The 13,199-nt window shown below is 40.1% G+C and overlaps 1 protein-coding gene across 2 annotated transcripts in view; it reads left to right on the top strand.

Moving 5' to 3' along the window:
* The window catches only part of LOC145435879 (adhesion G protein-coupled receptor B2-like), a 29,848-nt gene that overhangs the window by 11,624 nt on the left and 5,025 nt on the right, over positions 1-13,199 (top strand). For both annotated transcript variants that reach the window (XM_080313141.1, XM_080313142.1), the window contains 4 exons: positions 28-143; positions 5,297-5,467; positions 9,111-9,290; positions 9,655-9,819. In XM_080313141.1, the coding sequence (XP_080169267.1) occupies positions 28-143; positions 5,297-5,467; positions 9,111-9,290; positions 9,655-9,819 (632 nt within the window). The remainder of the gene's footprint in view (positions 1-27; positions 144-5,296; positions 5,468-9,110; positions 9,291-9,654; positions 9,820-13,199) is intronic.

The raw sequence follows: 13,199 nt of genomic DNA, 5'->3' as shown, positions 1-13,199 counted from the left end.
GTGGTCATGATTATCCATGCATTGTAGAAACGCAACCGCGTGTTGGGTTGGAGAAGTGGAGAAGCTTCTTTTTGACTGGACGGAACGCGAAGAGCTGGTTTTATGCATCCGACAATGGAATACTGTAAAGGAAAATGAAAGTCGTAAGTAAATACACGGAGAGGATACAATATAGTAGGATTTGTCTGTTGATTCAATAATGACTTTTCAAATTTCCTTAATGCAAGGAACGACACATTCATATTGATACATTCGTTCACTAAAAGCTCTTCAACTGACCCTCATCGAGAGCTCGTCGCCGTTCTCTTCTCTGGTTCATGATACCCCAAGTGACGAGTGTTGGGATCACGTCACTACCTTTGAGTCAGAAGTCAAATCAAGTCATTGCACATTTTGATTCGAGTCCGGTTAAGTAGGGTTACCATAGCCGCGGATTTGTCCTCCATTTTAAAGAAATGTCCTGCCATCGTCGAAATGTCCTCATTTCTGACAACGTGCCCTCCTTTCTAGACTAAAATGCCCCAACAGACCATGATTTTGGGCTAAAAGATATACGACGGGTTGCGCGGAAGTCAAATCAGAAAAATGACTTTTTTTTTAATTAACACATCGAGATTTTCAGTGAATATTTCAAAATCAGCTGTTTTCAATTTCGGTAAACTAACTTTTAGGATCTAAAACAAGTTTCCTCCTTTCCCGATTCGAAAATATGGTAACTCTAAATCAAGTCACTCGATTTTTGAAGGTGACTCGTGTGAAGTCAAGTCAGGTCAAGTCAAGTTCGGGTCGAGTTTTGGAAATACGAGGCATGATTCACGTCATTGCATTTTGTAAGATGATTGAAGTACAGAATGGGTCGGTATTAATTCTGAATCCAATAAGGAATATTGTTAATTAATAATTATTCTTTCAATGGTATGACTCACATAATTATAACCGTTAAACTGCGTCGGTAACTGTCAGCCAAATATATTATGGAATGTTAAACCTCAGGAAGTTGAAGCAAATTGATATGATGCAATGCACAAATAACCGTACCATACCATACAATAAATTTAAACTATATCAGTGCGATTTAATCATACAAGCAGTTTGTTAAGATGGGCACTGAACAGTCCATATAGAACAGAAATATTCTGCTATAGATAGCTTACTATATACTGGTCTACGACAGCGCAAGCTCTAATCACTGCGTTCGCGGCTAATTTATTTGTGAAATTATGACGAAGGCTCAGTATAACCAGGCTGCGCAATCGTGGAATGACCGAGGTTGCTTAAATGCTCATACAGATCATATTAGCGTTTCGAGAACATTTGTGTACGGTTACAGCGATTTAGTCGACAATTATTACTTGATAATCTGAAATTGATACGAATATTTTGCTTCGAGTCACGAGTCAATCCATATTTTTGAAACGCCGAGTCATGTCAAAGTTAAGTCATTTTGCGAAGTGACTCGAGTCAAGTTAATTCATCTGTAAAATTTGACTCGAGTCAAGTCATGACCCGAATCGCCCCCCCCCCAACACTGGATGTGACTATCAAAAAATTCGCACAGCTGAGTATCTGTCGACAACTACAATGCGACTGGCAGAAAAGCAGTGGTTCCGAAAGTGGGTGATATCGCCCCCCAGTGAGCGCTTTCGAGAAACAAGGGCACGAAAATACCAAAGGGGCGACTGGGGGGGCGATAAGGGGCGAACATGCTCGAACGTACCATGAGATATATTTTATCAACGCGGTTAAAAATGCAATTGTTGCCGGCTTATTCTGCATATGACGCCGGTTTTCCGAGCACCTACCACCTCGGAAAAAAATGTTTTGTTAGTAAACTCACGAGCGTTCAGAGCTAGGTGAATAAATTCCCCATTTTATATGTCCTCTTTTACGGATCGGTAAATATGGTGGGGGGGTTGTATCGAGATTGATAAGGGAGCGATGAGTCGAAAAATGTTGGGAACCAAGTGATTTATAGTATAGCCTAACAGATCTCGCTCTCACCGAGAAATTTGTCCATCTTTGCAGATCGATATACGCCGCTACCATTATTTTTTTCATTTCTGATTGCGCAAAGCACTTGCAGCTTTCTCTGTGGTAGTATTTATATATATTGGGGTTGTACAATATTTGGAAAATGTTTGGAGTACTTCGTATCCATGGGTTATTCTGTAGATTATTGAGAGCATTGTCCTCAGTCAACCTCTACTCATGAACTATGTAGGCTAATGTGGTGGTGGATGATGTAGACAGTGTGGAAAATGGCGAGGATTGTGACAATGCAGAAATCACGTGTGGTGCGATCACTTCAAAACCTACAAGAAAGATGGCGTGATCTGAAGAAGAATCCGAAACAGGAAAGTGATCCCAAGGAGGAGAAAATTCACTGACAATTTGGACATGCTGTGGGATATTGGAAGTAGAGATGCCATAACAGTAATAGAAAATGACATTTATCTATCACATGAAAGAAAGCTAGAAGACATTGCATTCTATGAAGATCAATTGTAATATCGCCAGTCAATAATGTTGGGAAGAGACAAAATTCTGGCTAAAGACCTGAAAAAAAAAAACAGCATCCATCGCGGATCAAACGGTTGAAAACGTTACACAGGACTCAAGTTGTGACTATGTTGTTTTAGCATCTTCATCATCTTCAAAAGAGGGTGATGGTTTGAGTTCAATTTCTGACTATGATGCTGATGTTGGACTTGGCGCCTTGACCCAATCCATTAAACTGATGGCATTTATTAAGGCTTGTGGAGGAGATATGGCCATGTTCAGTCAGTCAAGATCTTCAACGAAGAGAGCCAGGGAAACAAATCGCCTGGTACTCTCCCAGGACATTATGGTAAAATTGCATAAAATAGACCACAGCATGTTGCAATTCATCGGGCTGGAAAGCTCACAGAGGATAGATTAGAAAATAGATATGAAGCTTTGTCAATAGTTCTATCTTGTCAACCACAATACTCGGAAGGAAAACTACTTGAAATTCAGAAGCTACAAAATGCGGCAGGTCAGACACAATCTGAAACTACTTCCGACATAATTAAAAAATGGAATATACAAGATGCTGTAACCACTTTGGTTTTTGTCACCACATCAAGCAACAGCGGCTGGAAGAAGGGTGCAGCGAAGGTCGTTGAGGACCTTCTAGAAAAGAACGTTTTTTACCATACATGTCGGCACCATGTATGAGCTAGTATAGTCAAAGACGTCTGGAAATGTTTATTTGGAAAAGCAACAACCGGACCATGCAGAGAACACATGGTTTGCCCTATTAAGAAGAGCTGGAGCAGTATAGACAGAAAACAACAATTCTAGACTCTGACTACTCCTATATGTTTTAGAGAACGAGCTGTAACGACAGTTAATAACTTCAAGCTACTACTGACCAGAAAAGATTTCTTCACACGGGATGACTACAGACAATGTGTGACTAATGCTCTTGCTCTTCTCGGTGAAAATGAAGATATACATCATCACAAACCTGGTGCAACACACCATGCAAGATGGATGGGCACAATTATGTATGCTCAGAAGATATTCATGTGGGCTGATCAGTTACATTACAAATCTGAAGAAGTGCAACTACTGCATCGCTTCAATTTATTTTTAGTTCTCTTTTCTATCCCTGCCTAGGTTGATTCCAGAATCGATCGTGATGCAGCCGGTAAAGACTTGCGATTCATCCAGGACATGTTGAGTTGCAAGGAACATGATGAACAAGTTTCCAAAGCTGCTTCACAAAAGCTTCTAAAGCATGACTGGTATATCGTGGAGGAAACCGCTGTATATGCCTTGTTTTCGCCGAGTGAAAGCAATGAAACCCGGGAAAATATGGCAAAGACGCTCCTGCAGGTAGAGCGAACTTCAGGTTTAAGAAGGGGCCCGCCCTCGTTGAATGCAACTGTACAGATCAACAAGGACACTACTTTGTCTGATTTTATTGGGCCACAGTCCTGGTATTGATGTTTTTGAATGCTCTGGGGCGTGGCTAGCTCAACCGGTTGATGTTTGGCAATTGTCAGATTCCTACACCAGAATGAGCTCCTACATCAGTTCTGTCAAAGTCGTTAATGATGCCGCAGAACGAGGTGTAAAGCTAAGCACAGACTATGCTGCAATTTCGACTGACATGAACAACAGAGAGACAGTCTGCTTCAAGCTGTGGAACAGCATAGGAAGAGAGTTGGAGACAGCAGGAAGTCAATTTTAATCGAAAACCCTTAATCTGCAACTTGTGCCTGACAATGCAACACTAATCCAGCAACGTACTTTTAAAAATGTCTTTTGTAAATAGTGCTTTTTGCCTTCATTCAATCGTGAATAAAAAGTGTAATATGCGTACGTTAATGAGTGAGACGTCGACTAGTCACAACGAGTAGTACTGAGATGTTGACTACTGGTGAGAAATTTTAGAGTTTCACTCACTGTCGGTAAGTTTTTAAAACGCTGAAGGTAACAAGATGCATGCATCTAGTTGATTCGTATCTCAACTTGCGAGAGCACCTGTGCAATACATAGCAACACTGTTATGCGCATTCTGCAGGTAGATAATAACCTAGGGAGTTGCAATGTTGTACCATAGTGTCCTACATGGTGTCGACACAGTCAAATCTCACGCCTCAGTGGAATTGTATCAATCGAAAGCTGACTCTGCACTGATGACGAAAATATTAATTTTATTCCGCTCGTGTCCCTGGAACTCCCACAATCAGCCTCGAATTTTTCATTGTTAAGGGGATTGGCATTGGGACGCAACAATGGTGCCCACTCGCCGACAGTTACTTTCAAACACATTTAGACAAATCTTACCGGCTTTCCTGCGAGCTTCTTTCAGGCCCATTATTGTTTTTTAACAATAATCTACAGAATAAGCAATGGATACGCAGTTTTCCAAACATTTTCCAAATGTTGAACAACCCGAACATATATATATATATTATGTATATATTATATAACCTATATATATATACTACATATCTTTATCACTACCTGCTGCAGAGAATCATCCACGACCATTGTCCGAATTTGCATCAAAATTTTGATTTGGCTGTCTATTTCGGTGTTTGTGAAAATAAAGATTGCTATCACGTAGGCTCTATTTTCAAATAGGCCTATCAGCTATTAATTTATTTTTCTCAATTGAACAAATGCAATTTATTAAAAGATTGTTGAATGTAATGTAATAACAGAGTATGCCTAGTAGTCTAATCAAGCTAGTCTAGTCCAGTTTTTAAATTTTTAATTTTTCTAGTGTCTTACCTATCGATTGACATTGGCTATTTGATAGGGAGGCGAAGCACAAAATGGACTACCTGGTCCCCCTGCTCAAAAACGTGTGGGAATGGGGCAATGACAAGAACCTGTCACGCAACGCCAAGTCGGGTCCAGTTGAGGACCGTTGAGTGTGGACTTCAGTTTTCCAGAAGATGCTCTGTTAGGCCTTGTCCGATGAAATCAGGTAAATTCTTGTTCTCTACGAAATAAGGCATATCACGTAGCACACCGCGTGATGCGATACACATTTATTGTCCGAGAATTCAGGCCACCATCTACGCAAAACGGTTAGTTAGTTGTGCATGGACGAGTTTCGGCAACGTGTTCACGGACCGCCAAATTGTCTTGATAAAGTTAATATTGGTATTGAATCAAATTTATTTCGTTTCACACGGTATCCGTGTGAAACATTGACAGTCACTGTGCTATGAATCATACCCAGCATAATGGAGTATAGTTGATCCTACGATTACCTGTTCATATGTCGAACGATTGGTAATAAAATCCAAATTATATTTGATGCAGGCATATTATGGTGTTTTATTAACGGATACATGTGATATATATTTATCGGAGGTCTTTATTGAAGAAACAAGTTATTCCATAAAATAAATATGACCCATATGTACGAATGACCGTAAACTCGATTCGAGATATGTTAACATCTGACACCAGCTCTTTACGAGGTAATGATCATACACCTAGATGACCGTCTGAAATCGGATCCATATTATTGTCATATTTTAAAATAGAATTTTAAAATATTGTAGTGGCCTGTTTAGTTTACGGCATTAGCATTACAGGAGCTTCGATGTAGGTTGTGACTGGAGTAGGGGCTTAGTATGATGGACAGCCCTCGAAACTAATTATGTTGAAAGGCGAAACCTTTTTCCAATTTCATCGGAATCGTGTCACGGAAATGGGACGGATTCATAATATGCACACATCACAGCAGGAACTCGCCTGTGATATTTAGGTTCAATTCGAGTCAGATTCTAGCCAATAAAACAAACGGATATGTCATGATCCAGCAGTTACTATCAATAAAACCGCATCATAAATTTATACTGAGGTTTCAAGGATGCTGAGCAATCCCATCATCGTTAAAACTTTGAGCAAATAAACATGTAAATCAAGACTCAACGGCCCTATAGTCATTACTCAAATTGTATAGGAATAGTGAATTAGTAAAACGGCACAAACGCTCATCGGGAATATCATCAGGATACAAGTTCATCTGCATTGTTTTCGTGAAATGTCACCTTCGATGCAGTGTCACCATTATCTACAAATAGAGCAATGGCCTACTAAAAATACACTCATGCGTCTATCGCAGTGGTTCCCAAAGAGGGCGCCAGCGCCCTTGGGGGCGTTGGCGAACGTGAAGGGGCGTGACAATGAAAGGGGTGATTGGGGCGCTGCGAGCAAATGCGGGCGTTGTATAGGTTTAAAAAGAAACTGATGCGTAGTTTTGAATCGATTTATCAATAAAGCAGCAGGATACAGAGTAACGAATGCAAAATCGAGCCAGTCAAGGCAATTTATACATAGTCAATCCAGTCGTTGGTCGATTCCAGGGGTCACCAACACGCGACCCGCGACTTGATTTGAGATTTCTGAAGAAACCTAAGAAAAGCATTTTGAAATGCTGAGATTGACTAGTTTTCACATATTGTTATATTTGTTTCAAAATAAGCTATTCTCCTGTGCCCTACATCACTATTCGTCACTAGCTAAAACAGCTTTGGTGATGGCAACAGCATTCAATCGAGGGAGAATCAGCTGATATGAATCGGCAATTTTGCATACTGCCTTGACGTGCAATGTCCCAAACACTGCCAAGGCTGAGACGCTTAGAAAAGTGCTTACGGCAGCGGTTCACAAACTGCCCCCCCCCCCACAGCGGGGGCGTGAAAGCACCTGGCTGGCGTCGCGAAGCTGCGGTTAACTGAATTTTTTTTCGCGTTCAGCGCGATTTAAATCACATTCATAGTTGTCGCTCTGTGCATATAGTCCGGAATTCGTATTATAGAATTCTCTCATCAACAGTCATAACCTTCCATGCGATGGAACTATCCGTTGGGATTGCTAGCTTGACTGGTTGCATTTTGTGATATGGCGATTAGGGGGCGTGTCTAAAAAAGGTTGAGAACCACTGGCGTAGGGCTTCCCCACAAGATCAATCTTTACGAGGAGATGGTCTTTCAGCTAGTAGCGTGCCTCGCTTTCCCCAATATCGATTCCTTAGTCGCTGAAAAGCGCTTCCAGGTATCGTGCACAGCTCAAAGTTCAAAACAAAATGAAATTGATGATAATGATTTTTCATTGTATTTGTATTCCTTTAATAAAGATTACTTCTTTTTGGTCACTGTAGCCATCGCATATGCTAGGTAGCACAGCGTTGGACTGAGGTAGAGTTTTAAAACGTAGTTGTCAATTTTATATCGATATTGAATGCATGCGGCTCTCGGCCGCTACGAAATTTGAAAAGCTGATCGCGACCCGTTTTGAGTTGGCGACCCCTGGTCTAGAAAGCGTGGTTCATTGTGTGCTGTGAGATCCTCGAAGTATAATAAACATTTATTGCTGCACAGTGCACTGCGTTGCTTTGGGAATGACTCGTGCGATTTTACTCCCCGTTTCAAACGATTGTGGAGTTTTCACACATTACGAGAAACGATATCGCTTATACTTGACGGACATATTCTCCTAACCTAATTCCACGAATTGAATTTATTCGGTCTTGATGGTGCTGATGAAATCCGATCAATGTGGAAATGGCACTGTCCGGATTCAGTAATAATAAGCAAGTGATATATCAGCCATTTATCGAGACGCAAACGTTTCCCATTCTAAAGCTCGCCAGTACTCGATACCGGTCCCGCTTGCATATCAGATTTTGATGTATAGGCTACAATAATTTCCTCGAAAAACTGAACGAGGATATTGTAATTTAATTTCAGTATATAGATTATAAATTCCCTATACCAGATAAATCAATCCATTTTGTGAATTTTCCGAGCATGAAATTACTAAGGAGCTGATTAGGACAATTTCGAGTTCAAATCAAAGGTCAATATCTAGTCTACTAGCTATCAATAGCTTTGGATACACAATAAAATCATATAGAAATCCACTCCCTAGAGTTGGGTTCACTTTTCTTCATTGCCCTTCCCGGCTCATATTTGAAGCGTGCTCTAAGTGCCATGACAAAGCTTCTGACACAGAGCAGACACCTACTTGACTTCGAGATTTTGTTCGTATCAAAACTCGAACCTAATATATGATAATAATACACAAGCTTCATCCGTCTCATTATCAGTTGTATTAAATGCAGACCAACTTTGATTTCAATATTTATGAGTGGCGAACGGGGTCGGGGTTTGCTGATAGTTTATTTGTTGTCCAGGGGGCGGTAGCTTGAATAAGATTGGGAACACTGGTTTCTTGGTAGCCACAACACCGGACCAGACCAGCCTGACTTGTGTTCTATTACCCGAATGAAAAAATCACAGCCGGTGATTAAAACTTCCACAACTACATAAATAGAGCAACGATGGTTTGTAAGACAGTGTGCAACAGAATCTGGTATTCTAATTCAGTATATTTCGTTCTGATAATTCAAAAAGTAACAGATCTCGTTTGCTACTTGACTTGCATTGTAATGATGTCAGCAGCAGTTGTGCTGATTTTGTTAAGGTTCGTGCTTAAATCAACCAGAGCCTCCATGGGGAGTGCACCATCCCTAGTATTAACTATAGTACAATAGGCTACTCAAAATGCCTTTTTAAGGACATGCAATTAGCAATAAATACAACCTATTTTAGTGACCGGTAATTGGGGCCCATGGAAGGAAAGTGACGTGTGCAGCAAATCTTGCGGTACTGGGTCACAGACGTGGACGCGTTCCTGCTTTTTTAATGACCAGCCAGTAATCTTGTCTCGGTGCAAAGGAATTTCAAGTGCCAGCACCATCCAGCTGCTGTGCAACACGCAATCCTGTCCTGGTAAGTACCCTATAACAGAGGAGACGCACATATATGTACGCAAAATTTGTGAGACAACCTAGTCAAGCCGAGCAACATATTATGGATATAAGTGATATTAACTGACAGCTTCTTAGAGTAGGTATTGGCATTGACAGTATGTAAATTTGTGGCTGGTGGCCGCTACGCATACATACATACATATACAGCGTCACAATGGCCAAGTTCAACATTTGGTTGAAGTGCTACCATGCAGAGAAAACGAGTATTACTAAATATATTTTTCATTAGATTGATAGGATACCTGATGGATAATCCAGTACGCATAGATTCGACATTATGCATGCGGGAAAGATGATACTTACTCGAAAACTCTTTGCGTTAGATGGCGTTTGGAGTGCATGGAGAGATGAAGGTAGTTGTAGTGCATCATGCGGGTCGGTCGGAATTCAGAGACAGCGACGTTCTTGTCAGAACCGGTCGGGACAGGCATTTGGAGCCTGTCCGGGAATACAGAGTCGGACAAGACAATGCCGTGCGGCTCCCTGTTGTAAGTTTATCGATCTCGTGGATTCTGATCTTACGCTGTAGCGGAGAATACATATATAGTTAGGGTTGTGTTTAAAACAAAAATCAATTTGAAACAAACATTTTGAAAACAAGGCCCTTGTTCAAAACATTTTTTTTTCCGTTTTCAAGCCATCACGTCACCCATATTCAATGGTGACGTCATAGTGGATTGATATTCACAATTGAAAATATAGGGGAAATTAAACAACTTTGATGAAATAAGCATCCAACCCCTCTCATATACGGACCTATATATCTTTTACCAGGACTACATCGTCTTGCAGCATTCTTTCGGTAGTCGGTTATCATCATCAGAACATTCATTCCGTACCAGTGATCTGTATCTACGTGCTATACCTGTTGAACCGACTATTTCGAGGGTTCCAACCAGCCCGTATCATATAAATCGGCTATCTCGGTTGGCAATCGTCGTTCGTAGGCTCATACAAGATGTTTTTAAATAGTAATTACACAATTATGGCATAACAATACAACATGAAAATAAATTTAAAGGCATTTGTCCAAAACATGTTCTAAACAACCATTTATTTTAAATGCAACCCTACATATAGTTGGTTTTACGATGATCCTTATATACCAAACCAATAAATAAGTCAAATAAGCTTTGTTTCTATTTTGCATACGCACCACACAACTGGATATGTTTATTTTGTTGCAAAAGGGAAAAATCACACGTGGTGCTCATCAGCTGTGTAACAGTGGTTCTAAACCATTTTCCTTCAGTGTACCACCTCGAGATTCTACGACTTTGATGCGTACCAACAAAGTAACGAAAATATCAACTTCACTCTGGAAGTATATGGGATTATAACACATGGGCAGATTAGAAACAAGTTCGCATCGAAATTTCGAAACAAATTAGGCCCACGAGCTGTTCAGCTCGTTATTATTAATTACTAGTGCTATTTTTTGACATATCAAAAAAAGTCAAAATTTTGACGAAATTGTAACATTAGGTCAAAAAAATGTCAAAATTGTCTACAAAGTCAAAATTCTGTCGGTAAACTTGTCATTTGACATCTTGTAGCCTACTTTATAGGCCTACTGTTGTAAACGGTCCATTGTTTACTCATTGTAAATGATAAACAGTGTAATGAAACAAATCGATGGACATGGTGTTATGCTCAACATACCACAATATTCTGACTTAAGCAAGACTGCGTGGGCATCAGTTCTTATATCAAGGACCACATGATGAAAAATTGCGATGTAGATGACTTTGTCAGAATGAAGCAACACGGTGTGTCACCAGCAGGGTACGTAAAACTTCAGTGTTGCCAGCCAACAACTGCAGCTGTTGAACGTTCCTTCTCCACTCTTGGCAAGCTACTTCGTAAGGACACACACTTTCTACCCGAAAATGTAGCAAAGTATCTTTCGTTGTACTACAAGAAATTTTAATTTCTTCTGCCGTAATGCGTGATGTAACTACTAAAATTCTTCATAGGTCCCGATTTCGTTAATATAAAGTTTATTCATGTAAAAATTTGTCAGTTTTTAAGTTGAAAAAGTTTTTTTTCATGCCAAACTACTTCGTAAGGACAGACAGTTCCAACCAGAAATGAAGATATGTTGTACAATTTCAACAGTATGTGGGAAAATGCCTAATATACATACGTGAGATCACAATTCGGTCAAAATCATGTTTTTAGAGGTCAAAAAATGCCGAAACTTTAATTTTTAAGTCAAAATCTTCCGTTTTTAGGTAAAATAAATCGCCATATTGATAACACTTATTACCAAGACAAAAATTATTGTGATGGTTGCAATTGTTTCTCCTCCGCAAGTTGATCTGGACGGGATGCAACTGAATCTAATGACTTTCAAAGAAATTACGTTATCGATTTATGAAAACTGTATTGTGACTTGAAATGAAAGCATTTAGTGCGTACCACCTGACATGACTTCACATTCAGCTAGTGGTGTCAACTAGTCGACGAATAGCGAAAGTAATTCAGGTCGCGCTGAAAGGCTGGAGTAAGATGTTCTAAATTCTAATTTCAGACCATAACTTAACATAAATGATTGATATATTGATCGTATTTTGGTCATGCGATAGAGGAGGCATTCGTCTAACGCAGGGGTCGGGAACCTCTGGCTCGCGATGGGTATTAGTAGTTGCTATCTACCAGTGATCGGCAACCCGCGGCACTTTCTTGCATCTGCTGAGACTCTTCGTAGCTTTGAAGCGAAATAAATGTATATAAAAGGAATCATTTTGAAGAAATAATATTTCTTTTTAGTGATTTTTTCTGTTAGGAACGGTGTCGTTTACTTTGTGCAGTTCGAAAGTTGACTAACTACTTAACTAGCATATTATTATTGCTCTTGGTAACCGACTACGTATCATTTTTAAATTGAGTATGAGGTAATGCGAGGTTAGTAATTTGTAAGTTTTTTTGGCGTTCTACCCGGTAGCCGGATGTTGTCAGCATGTACAATGTACAATGTGCATTGTACATTGTACAGTGTGCATGCAACTCTCCAACATTTGGTCTGTCACTCTTGTAGGCCTATATCAAGAGGTACCCCGTGATAGCTGCGCGACTTGTGAATAGTTTTGTTTTGCGTGCGACGACACTGCGATACAATTTTGTAACCGAGTAATTCTTAACAATACATCTCAAGAGCTGCTTCACTTGCATTCGATTATGGCAATAGCAATGAAAATATCACCTATGGTTAGTGGTATGATGCATATGCACAACGCTCAACGGTAACGTAAAATGCGTTGTTTACTATAATTGGATGATATCACGTCATTATCTCGTCATCGCCACAAATTGAAACGGTCATTGTATATTACAAATATACTAACCTACGGATGAAAGCGCAACTCCCGTCACCACGCTTGAACGTCCAGCGAGGTTTACTGCTGAGCTATCAGAAAGCAATATAATTGGTAGTCTTATAGTTGCCGACCCGAGCTCTAAATTTCAAAAAGAGTGGTCCTAATCAAAAGCCAGTGCTTCCGACAATACATATTGAAGTCTAGTCAGGGAAATCGACTACCCCGAAATACCCCTCAAAGTCTGAAAATCGGCATTGTTTCAAACAATCAGAAAGTCGCAACACAATGACCATAACAATAACAAATTGCGCAGAGCGATTGTTCGGAACAATACTGATTTTCAGACTTTAAGGACCATTGCAGGGTGGTTCCATTGGGTTGTGGCCTCAGTTATATCATTAGGTTCCTCCGTGTCCATGTCGAAAGATGTTGCGGAAAGAGCATGCCGATAAAATATTAACTCACGAGGCTTAAGCACTCGCCAACTATCAGACCTGATATTCATCCAAGAATCGAATTTCAAACCTTATCGTCACATATCATAACGC

This window comes from Botryllus schlosseri, chromosome 3 (assembly GCF_051294905.1).
Source record: "Botryllus schlosseri isolate E-star chromosome 3, Bs_hap1, whole genome shotgun sequence".
In the NCBI taxonomy this organism is placed as follows: Eukaryota; Metazoa; Chordata; class Ascidiacea; order Stolidobranchia; family Styelidae; genus Botryllus; species Botryllus schlosseri.
This window is presented reverse-complemented; position numbering and strand designations above follow the sequence as displayed.